Genomic DNA, 20,591 nt, shown 5'->3' on the forward strand with positions numbered 1-20,591 from the left:
GGGTCAATGGAAACAGTGGATTCTTGGATAATCATAAGAGTGAAAAGCCCCGAAGGATGCATGTAGGGAGAAACAACAAAATCTCCATAAAATGAATGCAAGTTAGTAACAGGATGGTTACACTTTAAGGGCTAGGAGGTCTGGGGCTAGCCAACCTTGTTTAATCAGCCTCATAAAAGGGCTGAGAAACTCAGTTTCGAAGAGGAACCACAGGGAACAAGTTGGGCTTTTGTGGAAGGCCCTGAAGTAGGGTCTGGAAGGACTCCAGGGATGTAGCCTGCGAGTCAGTGCTCTACCCCAGAGCAGGGAAAATGGAAAGGTAGCCCAGAGGGGCTAAGACTGTGACAGGGACTCTAAGGACGACGTCAGCCTTGGAATAAAGGTCTCTCCAACAGCCAGAGAGACTTAATGGTAAGGCAGAAGGGACTGGGACTTCAGCCTGGAGGGTGGGCTGAAGAGAAGCCCAAGCAGGGCAGAAGAACGTTTTGTTACCCTGGAAGGAGGGTGAACTTTGACCCAGCCAGAGGGCTGAGCCATGTGGCTCCCTGGGACAGACAGGAAACCCTGGTGAGGGGAATAAATTGAGGCAGGGAATACCTGCAGCACCAAACTTTGCCAGCAGGCGGTGTTACAGGGCAGGATGCCCTATAACAGTGGAATAAGGCAGATGAAGAAATGTAGTTTGAATAGGGAAGGTGGAGAGAAATAATATGAAGATGGTCATCACAGTGCCCAGTTCCAACTAAGTATTAGATTTTTTGCTAGGTTGCTTAATTAGGGATTAAGGTCTGAAATGTAGGAAGAATTTCAGCTTTATTTAGAAGAGGGGAGAAAAGTGATCAGTGTTAGTTGTTGCAACAGGAAAATATATACTTAAAGTCTATGGCACAAAATGAGTTACACCTGGACTTTCTGATTTTGTCCCTACATGCTTGTGGTATTCTTTTGTACAAGAAGAAGTTCTATTAAGTACATTAGGAGCAAGACAATTAATATTAACGGGGGAAGGAATGCAAGCCAAAATATGGAAAGAACTGCTTAAAGAATATTTAGAGAAGTTAGATGTAATCAAGTCAGCAGGACCTGATGAAATTCACCTTAAGGTATGTAAGTAACACTGCAGCAATCTCATAATTGTTAGCAATTATATTTGAGAATTCAAGGACAATGGATGAGGTCCCAGAGGACTGGAGAAGGGCAAATATGTAGTACCTATCTTTAAAAAGGAGAACAAAGAGAATCCATGGAACTAGAGACCACTCAGCCAGCCTAGCTTCGATACCTGGAAAGATACTGGAACAAATTAAGCAAGCAATTAGTAAGCACCTAGACTATAAAAGGGTTACAAGTAATACCCAGCATCAGTTTGGCATGATATGTTCTTGACAAATCCATCTTAATTTCCTTCTTTGACAGGGTTACTAACTTAATAGATGAGGGGAAGCTGTAGATGTGATATTTCTTGATGTTGAGTAAGGCTTCTGACAGTCCCACATGATATTCTCATAAGCAAACTAAGGAAATGTGGTTTAGCTTAAATTACTTTAAGGTGGGTGCAAAATTGCTTGAAAGACCATACTCAAAGAATAATTATCAATAGTTTGCTGTCAAACTGGGCGGACGTGTCTAGTGGAGTCATGCAGTGGTCTGTTCTGGGTCTGGTACTATTCAATATTTTCATTAATGATTTGAATAATGGAGTGCAGAGTATGCTTATGGAATTTACAGATGATCCCAAGCTGGGAGGGGCTGCTAGCACTTTGGAGAACAGGCTTAAAATTCAAAACAACCTTGATAAATTGGAGAGCTGGTCTGAAATCAACAAGATAAAATTCAATAAAGACCAGGAAAAATCAAATGCACGGCTACAAAATAGGGAATAACTGGTTAGGTGGTAATACTGCTGAAAAGGATCTAGTGATTATGATGGATCACAAATGGAATGAGTCAATGTGATGCAATTGTGAAAAAGGCAACTGTTTTGGGACGTATTAACAGAAGTGTTGTATGTAAGACACAGGATGTAACCAACCTGCTCTACTCAGGCTGGTCAGGCCTCAGCTGGAGTCCTGTGTCCAGTTCTGGGTGCCACACTTTAAGAAAGGTGTGAATAAATTAGAGTCCAGAGGAGATCAACGAAAATGATAAACAGTTTCGAAAATCTGACCTATGGGAGAAAACTTAAAGAACTGGCCATGTTTAGTCTTAAGAAAAGAAGACTGAGAGGGACCTGATAATTCTTCAAATGTGATAAGGGCTGTTCTAAGGAGGAGGATGGTTAATTGTTCTGCATGTCCACTGAAGATAGGATAAAAAGTAATAGGCTTAATCTGCAGCAAAGGAGATTTAAGGTATATATTAGGGAAAAGTTTCTAACTACAAGGATCGTGAAGAACTTCCAAGGGAGTTTGTGGAATCTTAGTCATTGAAGGTTTTTAAGAACCAGTTAGACAAACACCTCTCCAGGACGGTCTAGGTCAGTGGTTCTGAAACTTTTTTTTCATAGACCACTTAATGATCTTTCCAAATGTTGTTTGTACCGTTAGCTAACTATTGTAAAGCACTTTGGACAAAAGCGCTATATAAGAAAACCTTAGTAGTAATTAACGTGTTTTTAATCTACAAATAAAAGCACACAACTCATATTTTAACATCAGTAGTTTAACCTTTCTAAAGCAAAGGATGTGCCCTCTCTGCCCCACCGCAGCAGTCCCCGAGCTGGGGCTGGGAAGGACGGGGGTGGGTCTCTCCCCTGCCACAGCAGCCACAGAGCTGGGGCTGGGAAAGGGGGCCATCTCTCCCCGGCAGCCACAGCCCTGGAGCTGGGGGAAAATCTTTCTCTGGCCACCACAGCCCTGTACATCCCAAATTCCCCTCACCCGTCTTCTCACCCTGCTGCCTCCTCCCACTTACTCCCTATTCCCCCCAAGGCCACCACCTCACCTTACATGTACATCTTCTCCAGGGTCCAGGCACCTAATTAGTGGAGCTAATTAGGTGGGTGGCCCTTCATTCTCTCGTGTGCAGCCGCCCAGGCATGCACCTTAGAGGGAACTCTCTGCGGACACCCTGAATGGAGCTCGTGGACCACTGGTGGTCCGTGGACCACAGTTTGAGAATCTCTGGTCTAGGTTTACTTTGTCCTGCCTCAGCAGCGGTGGCAGGACCAGATACCCTCTCAAGGTCTTTTCCAGCTCTATATTTCTATGTTCTATAAAAGGCCAGGATCTTGGTAATTAATTCTGCTTCATAGGATTAGTGTAATAGTTGGAAGCTATGGAAGGGATGGTTTGGCCCAGATGTTAGGGAGGACTTCTTCCAGATTTCCTGGAATGTGTAACCACATTCTGCCACATGTTGTAGGAAATTCGTTTTAAAAAGAAAAAAGTTTGGACACAAATAGAATGAAAATATAGTTGGGGTCTATTTACTAAACATTGTCTTGCTAGTTCTACGGTCATGTGGTGTGCCTGGTGCTCTTTAGGCAGACGAGCCCTACGCCAAGGAGCAGACGGTCTAAATTGGAAGCTGAGCAATAAGATGTATTTGTCATAAGAAGCAGAAGCAGCTTGTGGAAATCTTCCACTCATGAAAGAATTTTCGGTAGTATCTGGCTGGTGAATCTTGCCCATCTGCCCAGGGTTCAGCTGATTGCCATATTTGGGGTAGGGAAGGAATTTTCCTCCAGGGCAGATTGGAAGAGGCCCTGAAGGTTTTTCACCTTCCTCTGTAGCATGGGGCACGGGTCACTTGCTGGAGGATTCTCTGCTCCTTGAAGTCTTTAAACCACGATTTGAGGACTTCTGTAGCTCAGACATAGGTGAGGTTTTTCGCAGGAGTGGGTGGGTGAAATTCTGTGGCCTGCGTTGTGCAGGAGGTCAGACTAGATCACAATGGTCCCTTCTGACCTTAGTATCTATGAATCTATGATATTTGCTAAAAGTAAAAGGGACTTGGTCACTGGGATTGATGAACTGGTTCAAATTGAAACAAGCACTGAATAGGACCTTTGTGACTAAAAGCCTAACGGAGCCCAAACCTGATGAAATGAAAGAACTGAAAGTTTGCTCCTTTGTCCTAAATACTTGCCTACTTCTGCACTTTCTGGTTTCAGGCAGAAGAAATGAAGTACCATATACCTGCAATATCAGTGTTCTTGTGGTATTTTTAGCCTAACTGAAACTGGGATGGAGAACCTCATGAGAACCACATCCCAACAGACTTCCAGACCAAAGACGGAAGCTTAAGTTTTGGGTGTCTATCTGAAATAAGCTTGGGAGGCTTGCCCATGACTAATCAGTCACAGGTCAGAGCCACAGAAACAAAGATAAGTCATTGAGTGCGTGAACAGGATAATATTAGACTGCAAACCATTTTAAGAGAAAAAGGCCATCTGGTCCAACACTGGTTTATAATCCCCGCCTATCATATTCCTCAATCAATCTTTTTTCCAGAAACAAATCCAGGTATCTTTCTTTAATTTAACCTAAGCTTATTTTGCATCAGTTGCTTTCTCTGGTTCCTTATTCTGCATGACTGTTACTCTTTGCAAAAATTAGTTCTGTGACTGAGTTGCCTTATTGACTTCCGGTCCCAGTGAAATCAATGGGAGTTTTGCCATTGACTTCAAATGGGGCAGGACTGCATCACAGGTTTTGAATTTTTACCCAGGTTAAACTTGCCCAAGATAAAATATTTCATAGACTCAGAGTTTGACCGGAGGGGACCATTAGATCACCTAGTCTGACCTCCTGTATATTGCAGGCCATGAAATTTCACCCAGTTTATTCCAATAATTTGTGGTTTGAGTAAAGCATAACTTGTGTTGGGTTAAATCATGTCTTCCAGAAGTGCCCAGTTCTGATCTGAAGACTCCAAGAAATGGAGAATATGCTATTTACCTTGGTAGTTGGTTCCAATGGTTAATTACCATCATTGTTTACAAATTGGTGCCTTATTTCTAATTTGAATTTCTGTGGCTTCAATTTCCAGCCATTGGTTCTTGCTGTGCTCAGTTAGATTAAAGGGCCCTTTGGTATCTGTTATGTTCCCTCCGTGAAGGTGCTTAGACACTAATCAAGTCGTCTTCACTACTCCAGTCTATACATCCAAGGATCACATTAGCCCTTTTTGCCACAGCATCGCACTGGGAGCTCATGTTGAGTTGCTCATGCACTATGACCCCTAGCTCCTTTTCAGTCATTCTTCTCGAATACAGTCCCACATTCTTTAAGTGTGGCCCCTGCGTTCCTTGTTCCTAACTGTGCAACTTTGCATTTGGCCATATTAAAATGCATTTTGTTTGAACAGACCCAGCTTACCCAAGCAATCCACATCACTCTGTATGGCTGCCCTCTCTTCATCATTACCTACCACTCCACCAGTCGTTGTCATCCACACATTTTATCTTCAGTGATTGTTTACTTCAGGTCGCTGATAAGCATGTTGAATAGCATTGGGCCTAGTAGCGATTCCACCAGAGCCCCACTAGATTTTCCTAAAACTGGAGAAAAGCAAATAACAAGAACTCTTTCATTGAAGGCACTTCCAGATAAGAGAGAATGAACAGAAAGCCTAGAACTGAGCCTGTCGATACCCATTCCTTTCCTCTTAGAAAATGGCTCTTAATTTAAGCAAGTTTTCTATCTGCAGCCCATTTTCATTATATTTTCATCCGTTCAGGATGTGGAATCTTGCCTATGCTTTGATATTCTCCAGTCACTGACTTGCCCTTGTATATTACATCAGCCTTCGAGATGGCTAATTAAACAACCTTCCCTACCTGCATCCATGCGGTTATTTAATCCTCCATGTCCTCTCCTTTAACATAACGCCCAAGCTTTTTCCTTACGAAGTGTAGTGAGCTGTAGCTCCCGGGGTTTGTCTCTGGAAATACAGTACTGCAGAGCTGTCAACACTAAACATTTGTGCAACAGACAATTTTCCAAATCAGCCATGGAGCTGTGGTGGGACTATGAAGCCTCCAGCTGCCAGAGGACTCCTGCACTTCTAAGAAAGATGAAATAGAGAGGAGCCCTAAGCAAATGCAGACTGCACCACACTGTGCATGAAAGCCATTAGCACCTCCAGCCTGCCGGCTGGTTAGAAAAATTACCCCTTTACTAACACTGCTTCTCCTGACACAGCCTCTCCCCAGTGGCTTCTCTGCCCCTTTCACCTTCCCCTCTCCTCATCTCCGTGGTTTTCTCCCTTGCCCCTGCTGCAGCCGTTTCTTCTGCTGTCCTCCTTCCCCAGGGTTTCCCCACATCGTTGTGCTTCAGTCTTTCCTTTCCTCCCCTCCTCACAGGCCAAGCAGCAAGGGAGCAGCTCCAGCTGCTCAGGGGAGTCTCTGTTGCTGTTGAGGGATATCCTTAAAGAGCTATATCCCCTCTGCCTGCTGGTGCTGCCATTCCCTCCCCCTGTGCCTCATGGGCAGAGTGGGAATGGGTGGGGGGGCCTTTGAGCCCACAGCCCCAAAACTGTCCATGTGTGATTTCCTTCCCCCGACCTCCAAGCCTCCCCCCTCCAAAAAGTCATCCAATTGTCACCCTGCTTACTTTCCTCGGTGACTGTCTCTGCTCGTGTGCAGCCCTGGCCCTGGCCAGGAAAGCCAACCGCCCCATCCCAGTCCAGTGTGCTGACACGCCTGCCTCACTGGTGAAAGGAGTCGGCAGGTGCCTCTGTCCTCATGCAATCCCTCAGTGGCTGAGGAGAAACAAATGCTGGGAACATCCTTCTGTATCTGCAGAGAGAATAACCAGATACCCACAGCCACCAAAGAGAGCTCAAGCTGCAGCTGCCCATCAATCACATCTGGGGCTAAGAGTCTGTTTCCCCACTATCCTAGTGCCTGGCTGAAGCTCACCAAGACAGAGGTCACATTAGTAAGAAGAGGGAAACCCTCTGAAGACTCAGGCTGACACCATTTCATCACCTGTCAAAGGCACCTGATGCCTTGGGGTCTGAGAGACTGAGAGACTCCCGCGAGCCGCTCTCCATCCTGTTCGCAGTGCTGCCAGTCCTCGTGATTCTTTTCCTGAGTGACGGGGTTTTGACAGAGGCTGGCACCAGCCCGGCCATGACGTGAGAAGCCCCAGCCCGCTAGCGAACGTGAGCGAATGGGGCTGCCTGCCTCATTTTCTGCCTCCTGGGGCAGAATAGACAGAGTGGCTGCAGGCAGAGCTCTCTCCCCGTCCCCATGGCAACCCAAAGCTAAATGGCCAGGCAGCTCAGGGTGGCCCTGCTACCTCTCCCCATCCTCTCCCATGAGCAGCCATGACTGGATGGGGCCTCTGAGGGGTTAGGGGCTGGAAGAGTAAACTGATGGAGGCTGGGGGAGGGGGATGCTGATCTGATAGGGGCAGGGTTAATTGCTGAGCAGGGGACAGATGTAGGGTGAATGCTCCTGCAGCAGGGCCAAAATTGCCTTCCTTAATAAGTTTAGGCAAGTGGGCAACACTAAACAATGCACACACATACAATAGAACCCCATTTATCCAGCTCTCTGTATTAACCGAACAACCAGCGCACACGGGTCCAGAAGTGGGCGAGCTCTCCTGTGGCCACTAGACAGCGTGGCAGCTTCACACTTTCCCGTTCTCCGGATTATCCAAATTTTTGATTATTTGATCTGGCCCAGTCCTGATTACATCAAATAAACAGGGTTCTGCTGTTCACACATACATACGTGAACCTGCGTGCACTGGGGATGGGCAGAGGGAGTTCAAAAGTCAACAGTCTAAAAATCACAATAGTCTTTTTTTTAATCTCTTGATGTTGGGGGTCTGACTCAGGATTTTTTCATCTCTTGCAGTCGGCCATGCTGTATTGGACAATGACTTACCCACCGGGAACCACGCCTTTGGCACATGAGTAATGCACCATTATGCACAGGCATGGGTGAAGGGCTTTGGAAATGGTCAGTGAGACAATTCTTCCAGATACACTCTGAACACAAATCAGTCCTTTTACATAAAGCAAGTGACTGGGGGAGGAATTGCGTGGTCCCCCTTTTCCTCTTGCTGCAGAAAGGGAGCCCAGATGTATATTCCCTTCGGCTTCAGCAACTGGTTTACATTAGTCCGGGCTTTCAGGGCTATCTTTGCAAGGAAAAAGGCAAGAGACTTTGTGTTTTGTTTTGCTTTTAAAGTCAAAAGCCAAGGTTCTCGGGACCAAGGGTCAGCTCTCTTAACAAAGAGCTTGTGCTTAGATTTTAGAGCTCAAACGTAGGTCTGGCATGATTCAGCTCAGTTAGTTAGCATCAGGTCCCCCTGTGGCTAGAGTCAAGTACTGTGCTTGGGAGAGGCAAAGAGCTAGCTAAGGGAATGAATTCCCCAGTGGGCAAGGACAAGTTTTTGTGCTGGAAACAGAATTACAGCCAGAAACCCAAGAACAAATTCCTCCTCGTTCTAGGACTCAGTGGGTCCCTCCAGGTCAGCGCGGTGATTAGGAGGAAAGGGAATGGGAGGCAGTGTGGCTGGCCGATGGATAAGCCTTATTAAGAATCCCTAAGTCCTCTCAGTCCAAAGGCTCAAGAACAATTGAAGCCTCTTGCATAATGAATGGAAGGAGAGGTAACTGTGTTTGTCTCCATCCAGTGCCCAGTGCAATCAGCACCTTTGCAAACTCCACTGATTTCTCCCCGCTGCTAACTGCATGCGGCACAGCAGGAAACTAAGCTAGGCTCTTGCCTCCTGAGAGAACAACTGGGCAAACTTTCCCTGTTTGTCCTCCATTTGACTCGACTCTTAAGGCTGACTTCTGCTCTTCTCCAGCGGCGTGCCTCTGACTACGGTGCCAAGAAAGGCGTCCCCCTGTTGCCCTGTACTGCTTTGGGGAGGAGTGTTTGAGGATGTCTCCTCTTTCTGTAGCTCCAGAGCAGGAGCCATGCAGGAGAGGTTGCAGAAGGTTCTAGTGGAAGCGCTGCAACTTTATGGATAATCAGCATTTTCCTTTATTCTTGTTCAGTGTTAGCAGGAAGTGACTCTTTGCCTCTTCCTCTATGGTGCCGTGTTATGGGAATGGCAGTCGCGCTCTCCTTTGCAGAAGGTTCCTATCACCTTGATACTGAAGCAGTGAACTAAGTTATGGCCAGCCTTTATCCTCAGCTGTTGGAATCAATGGTGAGTGCTAAGTGGTGTCTGATTATTGCTTTGGGTAAAGGCTTGACCTGTGACCCCAAGCATGAAGTCTGGGAGGGCTGAGTGAGAGGGGCCTCACAGGTGCAATGGGGGGCGGATTTGGGAGATGCCAGACCATTTGGTCGGCAGGTGGAGCATTGATGCAAGGTCAGTTGACTGCTTGCTGACAGCATCCCAGAGAAGCTCCCTGGCTGGGCCTCTGCCTGGTAGGAGGAGGCACTGGCCTTGCCCCAGCCGACTGGCTTTCTGAGAAGTGATAAAGGATAGACAGCATGCAGGTTTCTGCTGTAGCTGGGTGGTGGACATTCTCCTGGACCTGAAGTCAAAGGGAAAGTACAGGAATAAGACAATGCCAGACTGCAAAGCAGCACAATATTGTGTAACTGTAAGGTGTTAACCAAAGCCTGGGGGCTAGATTATGAACTGCTTGCAAGGGGCACCTTTACTCCAGGTGTTGTGGATTAGATGCAAACCATGTTAGAACCAATATACAAAAGAGCTGAGACCCCAACTTTCAATATTGACCTGTCTGCATATACACAATATGGTCTTCAAAACTACATACCTAGTCTACAGTCCAATACCCTCTCACACTGTCCGGAGTGGCTCACAGCTAGGAGTGCCTATCTCAGGGCAGACACGCTAAGCTGGTGGTATGTTCTGTAATTAGATTTCACCAAGCCAGTAACAAATGTGAACTCCTGGATCACTATACCAGTCTTACCCTGGAGTCACAGACAGTCCCCATAGCGTCTCCAGTCTATCTTGTCACCCAGACAAACTGAACTTTGTGATAAAAGGTTATTTAAACTTAAAATCACATCACATCAGGTTACTCCCAGTCCCAAGAGACCAGTCACTCACCCCAGATCAATTGGTACTCCAGACCTTATGCCAAAGACAACACTGGCAGCCAATTGCATAGTAAACTAACTATAGGCTTATTAGCTAAGAAAAAAAGAATGAGAGTTATTGAAAGGTTAAATCAGGTAAAATATATCTACAGATAAATCACAGTTTGTAACTCCAAATGGTGGCAGTGATGTAATAGACTGCCAGTTTCCCAGAAGTCTTTTCCATGGCTGCCCAGAATAATTCTGTGGATCTCCATCTTCTCTTTCAGTTATTCTGCCCTGTTAGAATTCAAACAGTCCAGAGATAAAGGATCTTTCTTTGAATCCATATTTATATCTTCTTCTCACAGAAGACAAGCTGACTGTCTCTCTACCCATGTGGGTTTTTCCTTTAATGACAGCAAGTGAGGAAGGTACTTTTGACCTCCAGCCACACACATAGTGGCCACCTGCTGTGAAATTAGCATTTTCTTTGTTAGCATTTCACAAGATTTCTTTGAAGGGTAATTTAGTTGCAAGGGTATTTGCCATGTAAATGTTTGCTATTACATTATGACAGGAATAGATAAGTGAAAACAATATAAGTAAACTTCCATTAGTTTTATGAAGTTTAAACATCCAAAACACTTATATATTTACAGTCGCTTTGATCTAATACACAGTTGAATTAACCTGAATACACACTAGCATGACCTGGTCAGCCTGGTCACCTCCTTCCCTCCAAAATGTAACCCCTCCCTATACTGCATTGCAAGTTCAGCCTGCCCTCTTGCTTAAATCCTTTCTGACTTTCTTGCTGTTTGGTCAGCTCTGTGTTATCAGAGGGGCAGAGAAATCCTATTTTCTCATGTACTCATGCACCAGAATGAGTTATTAAATGTAGCCGAATCATAGATCCTAAGGGTGAAAGGGACTATTGTGATCCTCTGGTCTGATCTCCTGCATCTCACAGGCCACAGAACTTCCCCAGAACAATTCCTGTCTGAATGAGGAACAAAGGTAATGTGATGAGGGTGAAGCGTCAGAAGGAGACGCCAGGAGGGTGATGTGCAGATTGTAGAGTCCTGGTGCCAGGCAAGGAGGATTTTGAGGATGTGACAGAAGAGCTACACTGATGTTCACTCCTGTTCAGATCACTCTGCAAAATCCCTTTCTCCTTTTTGTAGCGATTGGGAATTGACCTCAGAGCGCCCAAAGCGGTGTTTTGACTGGCCAACTCCATATGTGACATACAGCTTTCTGCGGGTCCTGGGGTCATGCATTCTGGTGAAGCTCCACTCCCAGCACTTGGGTGAAGGTGGCACTTGTGCAGCTTGGCCGCTGTAGCAGCTGATTGACATTTGGGGTCTTTGGTGCTAGAATCCATGTTCTCATCCAAGGTGACCATTTCTCAGGGCTCCTTCCGAAAAGGGAATGACTCCTCTGCAGGAACCAACGCAGGCCCAGGGTGTCAGAGAGAACGTTAACCAGGCAGGCAGCGAGCGACTGCGCAGGAAAACTGTTTCAGGTCCTGACCCACTGACACCAACTGCTGGCCGGGGCAGAAGGGAGTTCAGCCTCCATCACAACTGAACTTTGCCAACATGGTGCTTTTCCACATTTCCCACGGAAACGAACCCTGCGCAGGTTCGACAGCAGGAACGGTGTCCTCAGCAGCAAGGGAAGCGGGAAGCAGGAGGAGCTGTAAAAGAAGCATAGATCAGTTACATGTGAGGCTCTGCTCTTTGCCTCTGGGTAGCCAGCCCCACACTTAAGTTCCTGAGCCTCTGGCCCCTCGCTAATCTAGGACACTCCTGAAACCCGGGTCTTTTTCTCCAGTCCCACTTGTTATAGCATAGAAGCAACAGTACAGAATGGATACCCGTGTTTTAATCAATGTTGTCCAACTGTGCTCACCACAGCTTTGGATGAACCAGCGGTTAAGATGCCAGCAACCTTATAGCTGTTGCTGTTGGTCACGATGGTGAGCAATACTAAGGAGAAACGGCTCCTACACAATGCATTACTGTCCAGTCAATGCTGACTGAGACTCCATCATGGGGAGTTTACTTGGAGCGCAGTAATACTCCCCATTGGCCCCTATCAGTGTATTCTCAGTCCAGAAGAGAGCAACTCCAGACTCTACTGAGGAATCTAACCTTGGTCTTTTCTCCAGCGTGATGAGACTGGCAAATCAGGGCGAGCCGTGGAAATGGAAATGTTCCACGTCTGTGAGGCATGAGAGCTGGGAGCTGGCCCCTTCGCTGGCTCGCAGGGGCTGCTCAGAAGGAGCTGATGGTTAGAACCGTTTTAAGGAGATAAAACTGATTTCTGCAACTCGCGCTGACAGCTGCAGCTGTGTATGGGGCAGGGGGGGATTAAAACAATTCTGTAATCCTGGTCATTTCCTTTCGATCGGGATTATGAAACCAATCATGAATATCAAAAGCTGCAGTTTAAACCAGCAGCCTGAGAGCAGCTGCCCTGCATAGCTGCAGCAGGAAAGGAGTGAGGCAGAACCAGGGCTGGCTTCCATTTTACTCAGAGAGGCCTGCCAGCCCACCCCCACCCGCCCCGCTCCGCTCTCCCCATTCATCCCCGAGCACAGTCAGTAAGGTGGTAACTGGTTTGGACTGGGATGGCTGCCTAAGAGCATTCAGGTAAGAATCATACTTACTTAAAGCACGTTGACACTGTGAAACCCATTGGGGCTGCCCCAGGCCTGTTGGAGCTGTTCCCGTTCTCTTTTGCCTCTATTCTTAGGAGCCAAGTGCCACATGGTATAAAGGGGAGACTGATGAACTAAGGTACTTCAAGCCCAAGTGCCCCGCTGGTGTGATGTGCAATGGGAAGAGAGTGTGACACGCCACTGCGACTGCCTGAAAAGGTAACACACGGCTGGGCTTGTGGGGGAGGGGTGTGTGTCTAGGGTACATATGTCCTGCATGGATATAAGTGCCAGCTTTACCCCTCTGCTCTTGTTCTCAGCCGCAGTCTCTCTAGTGCCACTGATCCCAGGCACTGCACCAGACTCCTGCTCTCCAGGAAAACAGCCATCTGTCTTCAGTCTGCTTCTGTAAGGCAGGGATATGCAGCCTGGTGAGAGTGAGCTGGCCAGGCATTTCCTGACCTGGGGCCTTTAGGGGTGGGAGGAGCTTCAGTTAAACCTTGGTGTGAGTCAGCCAGGCACATCTGGATGTTGGGGTCTCTTAGTAAGAAAGGGGAAGATGAATTTCAGCGTCCCATTGATAGGTCTCTTTCTGTGCTGTAACTGTTAACCACTGTTTTTTGGCTGTTTAATGTGATTGTCCTGACTTGTTTACCTTGGTCTTGCAAATTCCCTTTCCAGAAATAGGGAGCAGTTAACTTTTTGGGTGCTTGTTGCAAATTACCTTTGGTGTTCTGTAGTCCATGACGGCAGTTCTGCCCCTGTGTGTCCTGCGTCCAGGCTTCCCAGAGAAACAAATTTCACTCCCTTAGTGGGAACCGCACTTTAGGAGCTGCACTTGAGGAGTGATGAAAGTAAATCAAAAGCTGTTTTACTAGGGGGTCACTCTTATTTCCCTGAAGAAATCAAGGCAGGATTTGGGTCTATCAACCCAAGTGTGAATTCTTCCTGATAGGCAGATGATCCACAGCTCTGAACACAAATACCAGGAAGCAAGACCTTGTGAAGGAAAACAGCTGTCGCTCTGTATGTGCATGTCTTGTGCGCCAGCATGGCTTGGAGCTCCTGTGTTCCCAACACCACAGTAGGCTGCATTCTGGGATCTGGGTATGCAAGAATGGGGAAGATGATCCTAGAAAACAGCTTCCATCCTGTCAGCGTCAATAATTCCAGTTCTCTCTCCCACTCAGTAAATCCTTTAAATGAAAGCGCAGAACAAGGCTGATTCTTCATTGAACTCCATTCAGTTCTAGCACTGGCTGCTGCTGCCTCTGCTGAGAGATGGACATGCTGGCCTCATTCTGTCGTGGCCAGCTGGTATGCTTGGAGAAGGGCCCAGTAACTTTTCCTCTTGCACAATTTGCAGATGCGGCCTTAGCTTGGGAAGCCCAGTGTGCAAAACTAAAGGCTGTTCCCTGCAGAGCAGTGCAGAGGACATGGATGGAAGGACGGTCTTTCCTCCCCCATCTCTTTGCTCACTGGCACATCAGTACCCTACAGAAAACAGAGAGAGTGCAAAATCAGACACCCAGTTTCTGAACCCAAACTCCCCTTGCTTTGGCTTAGTTGGGTATTGCCAACTCGTATGATATTTGGTATTTCCCTTAAAGCTGCAGCTCCTGGAGTCCAATGACCACATGACAATCTCAGCTTTTATAATTTTTAATACAAGTAAGTTTCTAGCCCTCATGATTGCAGAGAAAAACTTGAAAACACGACCCGCAAAGGCTCAGAACAAACCCCAGATTTATTATTTCTTGGAATCTTTGGATCTGGGGAAGCCTGACTCCTGATGCTTGAACTTTCAGAGCTGGCAATACTGCTATCCCACCTTCTATGTATAGCACTCTTGCTATAAACCACCTGGGGATATTTGCATTCCATGTGACCAAAGTGTGAGCTGGGCTAAGGTTCCCTGAGGCTTTGCTAACAATATAACCTAGCTCTAGGGCAGGCTGGCTGCATCATTCCCCACCTCCTCCCCATATTGCCAATAACCAGAGTAACACTAGCCCTCTCAAGTGGGAAGAGGCCAATACACCTGTGACTAGTCAGTTGACCCCCAATTAGGCTTGAGAGAGGGCACCTGAGTGCTAGAGGGAAGGAGACCGGGACAGGTGAGTCAGTCTCTCAGAATGTAAGAGTCGGACACAGGAAGGGCAGGTGAGAGCTGCTGCTGGAGAAGGGGGGAGAGAGAGGAAGGGCAGGAGTTGCTTGGGAGAGAGCTATGGGAGACTTGGGGAAGAGAGGTGAATTTGAATGGGAGCTGGAACAGGGCTGCTGGTAAGAATTGACCAAAGCTTAGGGACCCCTTCTGAGTAGAAGGCTCAGGGAAGTGGCCCTAGCTAGGCCAGGGAAAGCTGCGCCTGGAAGCAAGAGAGTGTGGTTTTGGGAGGGTGGGTTTCCCTGAGCGGGGGTAGGACTCACAAGTAGGGAGGTCTGGAGGAGTGGAAGGCTGCAGGAGGGAGTCATTGGGGTGAAGACCTGAGTGAAGGGCAGTGGGAAGATGGCTCGCTCTCAGGCAAGGAGGTCTGGAGATCAGGGGTAAAAGGAACTGGGAACAAAGTGCTGGTATTGACTGTTGGGTGGGTGAGCAGGAGGTGAGGTCCCTGGAGAGGGGGATGGAAGAACTGCTGTATCTTAAAAAGAAAAGGAGTACTTGTGGCACATTAGGGACTAACCAATTTATTTGAGCATAAGCTTTCGTGAGCTACAGCATCCGATGAAGTGAGCTGTAGCTCACGAAAGCTTATGCTCAAATAAATTGGTTAGTCTCTGAGGTGCCACAAGTACTCCTTTTCTTTTTGCAAATACAGACTAACACGGCTGTTAATCTGAAACCTGCTGTATCTTAGATGTTTACTGTGGGAACTGGAGGATTGTTTAATATTACAAGGTTTGGGGGGAATTACTGCACTGGTGTATGTGAATAAATTGTGCCTGGAGGTGGACTTTGTATCGGACACTGAGAAACTGCATGTTACTTTCATGAGCAGAAGAAAGGGGAAACAGGCTGGGTGCCCTTGTGCTGGGGCCTGATACTGGAAGGAGCTTGGAGGTGAAGGGCCATCATGACGCCATTCTTGCTTTGTTAGCTTTTCACACCTGGAGGAACAGAACGTGCCTTGCTCTTTGCTTTGACTTGATTGGGTCACTTTTATACTGGTCTCCAGTCCTGCTGAACAGCTTCCGGAAGTGTAATTGCACGGAGACTTTGTGGTTTAGTCAGTAGGCAGCATGTCCTTTTACTGACACGAGCATTCCAGTGGGGAGAGGGGGCAGAGGGAATAAAAAGCCAGCTGGGGAGTTAGCAGGACAATGTCGGAACGTCTACACAGCAAGGTCTACACAGCAACGTCTAAACACCCACAGTGGCGAGTCCCAGTGGGGCTCGGGCTGGAGGAATCTCCTTGTGGGGACTGGGGAGGGTCTCAGAGCCTGGGCTCCAGCCTGAGCCTTGTCTATGCTGCTATTTTTAGTCCGGCAGCCCGTGCCCTGTGATCCCAAGTCAGCTGACCCAGTGCCACAGGTCTTGCATTGCTATGTAGAGATACCCTATGATGTAGACATGGCATTTTCCCCGCTGCCAAAATGGCACCCAAGGGAGAAGACTGCTCCTTCTATTCAATAGGAGTCAGCGACTGTGCAAGATGGAACGATAGCCAGGGTTATGCACACGCTCCCGCTAGTGGTCAGGCACTTTGGGTGATTTCTTGGACCTGCAGGTGGTGGTGATAGAAACCAGGTCACTGGGGCTAAAGAAAAGGAGGGGTATGACTGTGAATGAGGTGCCCATGCAGTGTGGGCAGGTGTTTTGTTTGTGAAGAGAGAAGGAAGTTGTAGATCTGAGTTAAAAAGGGAGCTGTGGCATACATACTGCAATGCCTTTGTTTTCCATGTACTGCATCTTTAAATCTGCAAAGGATACTGTTCTCTGCATTGTCAGCTGGCCACTTGGGAGGCTATGTGGCTGCAGCCTGTTGCGGAGAGGAGCTAGATACTATGCTCGCTCTCTCTCTCTCACTCATGGAGTCTCTCTGCTTTTGGTTGTGCTTGTTGATCTTCTTAATCTGAAATAAGTTGGCCAGAGAGACGGGAAATGATCCTGAAGGCATCTCTCTTGTGGGAAGAGCTGTGCTGCTCCTGTGCAGGCCGGGCACCTCCCCAACAGGGAATGACACCAGCTGCAATTGTACATGAAACACGTCTGAAGTTTGAGCTGCTCCCATACATGATCTGGCCCTGGGTGGCTCATCCCTGAGGCACAGCAGGAGGTTGCTATAGTGTCATGGATCCACAGGCTTTGCCTGCCAGACCCTAACAGCTCCTATTCTTCCTTCAGGGTAGGCCACATGCCCTCACTGCCTCCAGGACTGAGCCTCTGGGCTTCAGCACTCCTGCCTCACACCTGAGCTCGGCCCAGTGAGGCCAACAGAGACAGACTCCTGGTTGGAGGGTTGGCCACTCTTCAGAGACACAGGCACCTCAGTAGGTATTTGCAGTGACACCTGGCAGCCTTTCCAAACCATAGCAGGGTTTATTAGTCAGCTGGGACACAGCACTGGAATTCCTTAGGTCACATGGACCACTAAAGGGTAAAGCATAGTCCATCTGGCCAAGACAGAGCAATCCACTAGCCAAGCTGCTGGGGTTGGGGACCATTCTGGGCTCTGTCTCTCTCCCTTTGTCTGACCCTGGTGAGAGCCATGTCTCTCCAGGGGGCTAACTCTCCCCTTCCTTCCTGTCACTACTCAGTCCTCTGTTCTCGAGCTGGCCTCTGCTGAGAGGTGGGGGAGGGGGGAACTGCTTTCCTCTTGGCTGTTGATTGCTGGGTGTCAATGTCCTGGTCAATGGGGTTTCCGTTGTCCACTTGGATTTTTCCATTGGTGTGGTTTGGCCTTGGCCAGTCTTTTAATGAGCCACTCAGTCTGCCTCCAGAAACCTGGTGATAGGCACACACAGTGTCTCCTGTACCACTCCAAGAGCAGACTTAACTCTTTTACCCGCACTGGGTAGCAATGCAAAGTACAGAAGGACACTGAGGCACACATAGGCATCATAAAAATATTACAGAAAATTCCCACCTTGTCACATCTGGTATGATGGTCCCATGGACACGCGGTGCTGGCTTTTACAGTGCACAGCCCAAACCCACAGGCAAAATACAGCTAAGAAAGAAGCCTGATATGAAGTGGGAATCATTTCCTTGCTAAGGGTTACATTCTCCCAGACCTCGACAGCTTCCCAATTATCACAAGTGATTTTGCTGTCAGTATTTGACAGCAAGGAACCATAAAAGCACCCTCAGATTTGTGCCTGGATTTCAGGTCTTGTGTGTTGATGTCACTTAGGACAAAGGGCCGGTGGGGGTAATGCTGTGCATTGATTCCCTGGGTTTTGCTCCTCAAATCTTGATGTATGAAAGAATAATATATTTATAATAATACTATTTATTTTCAGAAATAACCCCTAGAGGCCAAAATGGAGATCTGGACCCCACCTTGCTATGTCCTGTGCAGACTCATGCTAATGATAATTCATGCCCCAAAGACCTTAGTTTGTTGAGACCAGAAAGAGACAAGGTGGGGGAGAGGTGGTATTGTTATCTTCCCCCCCCCCTTTACAGGTAGAAGGCTGAGAGACCGAGAGATTAAGACCCAAATGCTTAATGATTTTTGATTGCCTCAGTTTCTGGGTGCCCAACTTGAGATGCCTGGAAAGGGGCCTGACTTTCAGAGGTGGGTGCTCTGGACCTGTCTCACTATCAGGCCCCTTTTAAGTTGTCTGAAGTTGGGGTACCCAAAATCACTAACGACTTCTGAAATTCTTGACCTAAGTGACTTGCCCAAGGTCACATGTGGAGTCTTTAGGCAGGAATTGAACCCAGCCCAGTGCCTTCTCTACAAGATTGGTCTTCCAATCCCATCCTAGCTTTCCAGGGCGTGTGAGTGACATGCATGGACAGAGTGAATACACATCTAACATGCCCTAGCTGTGCACACAGCCAGGCCTGGGACTAGGAGGCTAGGGTGGAGCGAAGGTAGATGGTGAATTTCAGTCCAGTTCTCAGCAGAATGTGGCTCCTCCAGGTTTGCGTCTGGTCCATGGTTTGAAGAACGTCCAGGATTGACTGGCCCTGGGGGCTGGGTCCCCAGCCTAGGGATTGATAAAGCAACGTGCAGTCAGAGCTTGCCTCTCCCCCAGCCCCTTTGAAAGGCCCACACAACTCCCCCTGCTTGCCAGAGAGGTCGTGCGGCTCTCCCAGGGCTGGTTTACCCGCCCGTGGGTCTCAGTTCTAACCAGCCGCCTCCAAAAATGGAGACTAAACAAGGGACATTCCTGACTAGCAGCCAAAGGCGGCCAAGCTTCCACCACCTCCCCTCCCCTCTTCTCCCCCTTCCTTCTTCCCGCCCTCCAGCCTCCCTCGCAACTTCCCTCCAAGTTGGGACTGAGCCGCTCCCCACGGGGTGTAGAATTCCACCCTCCCGCCTCTGCTAGCCGGGGCTGCGCAGCCAATGGGGTGGGTTCCCACCCCTCCCCTCTGGCCAAGCAAGTGGGTAGCCATGGCGACACCGTGGGCCCCTCCAAACATGTCTTACCTTTTATAGCCAGCGGTTCCTGTGGTTAGCATGTTGTTTGCTTGGGTGCCCTGGTATGCGCAGGGCCAGCTCCACAGGCTCTCTCAGCTTGCACAGCTGGGTCACTGGAGGGAGGGGAGAAGGGGGGCGGGGGACACCCCAGCTGCGGAGGGGAGTCACCCAGGCAGTGAACTTGGGCGCTGCTGGCAAAGGTTTTGGTTTGGTTTTTGTTTTCCTGCCTCTCGGTTTCCAGCCCTTGCTCTAGCTGGATTGCTAGGAAAACTCCACCGCATTTAAACCGTGGGAGTCGTGGCAGAGAGAGGCCTAGCCAGGGTCGTGCTGTGAGCTTTGTGCTGAGCCAGTTGGTCCTGTGCTGATTCCCCTCCCCCTCTTTCCCCTCCAGCTGGGGTCCTGCTGTGATCCCATGTGCAGACTTGCTCCCTCACCCCTGCTGGGGTCCTGCTGCGGTTCCCTGCACTGATTTCCCCTTCCCCCTTGGCTAGGGTCCTGCTGTGATCCCTGTGCTGACTCCTCTCCCCAGCTGGGGTCCTGCTGTGATTTCCCCCCCAAAAGAGCACTCAAGCTGCCCCTCATATTTGGTGTATGTCTCTCCTGAGTGCAGTTCTGCTCCCTCCCTGCTGCCTGGTAGTTGTAACGGTGCAGCTATAAAAGGTTAACATCTGGGGGTGGGAGGGGTGCTCTCTTTCCTGCCTCCCTCCCATGATCGTCCCAGCAGTGCTGCATAGGAAAGAAAAATAAGTGAAGAGGGCCAGGGAGAGCGGACTAGCCTCTGCCCGGCCCTGCCTTGAGGAGTAGCTCCCGCCTTGCGGATGGGGCCTCCAGGATCCAGTCTCGGGGACATGGAGCATGGCCGGCACCCCTGGCAGCTGGTTCGCAGACACTTCTGTCCCATGGTGTAACCTGGAGCCTGGATGGAGGTTGGGGAGGAGATTCTCCCCACCACGGAGTTGTGGGGAGAGCTCCCGCGTCCCACACAGAAGCAGCAGACCGTTTCCAGCTGACTCAGGAAGGCTTGGTGAGTATGAAAGTGGAGAACGGGGATTCCTCTGTAGTTATCCCACTCCCTCTGTCCGGCTAGGATGGTTGAATCTCAGGCCTCAAAGGAGGTTATACAGGGCTGGGAGTGGGTATTTTCAGTGGAGGATGCAGCTGGAGGTGACTGTGATGCATCTCTGTGGAGTCCAGGCTCAGCTGGTGTGGCGCATTCGGAGACCCACGTATTATCTGAGCGCTCCACTATTACCCCCAGTGCCACAGGACAGGAAGAGTGGTCTTGATTTAAGGCACTGAACTGGGACTCAGGAGATCTGGGTCCAGTTCCCGGCTCTGCTATAGGCTGACTGTGATGGTG

The 20,591-nt window shown here is 48.7% G+C and overlaps 1 protein-coding gene across 4 annotated transcripts in view; it reads left to right on the forward strand.

Moving 5' to 3' along the window:
- Nucleotides 1-12,792: 12,792 nt before the first annotated feature.
- KIAA1614 (KIAA1614 ortholog) overlaps nucleotides 12,793-20,591 on the forward strand; it is a 44,188-nt gene continuing 36,389 nt past the window's right edge. Inside the window, exon 1 of one of the 4 annotated variants that reach the window (XM_073356582.1) lies at nucleotides 12,793-12,860. Coding sequence is in view for 1 of the 4 variants with exons in the window: in XM_073356580.1 (XP_073212681.1) it covers nucleotides 13,063-13,072 (10 nt within the window). In the remaining 3 variants the exon portion in view is untranslated. Of the gene's footprint in view, nucleotides 12,861-13,013; nucleotides 13,073-20,191; nucleotides 20,256-20,591 lie in introns of those variants that run through there. The other 3 variants (XM_073356580.1, XM_073356583.1, XM_073356581.1) reach the window with 3 other exon arrangements.

This window comes from Lepidochelys kempii, chromosome 8 (genome assembly GCF_965140265.1).
Source record: "Lepidochelys kempii isolate rLepKem1 chromosome 8, rLepKem1.hap2, whole genome shotgun sequence".
NCBI classification, from domain to species: domain Eukaryota; kingdom Metazoa; phylum Chordata; order Testudines; family Cheloniidae; genus Lepidochelys; species Lepidochelys kempii.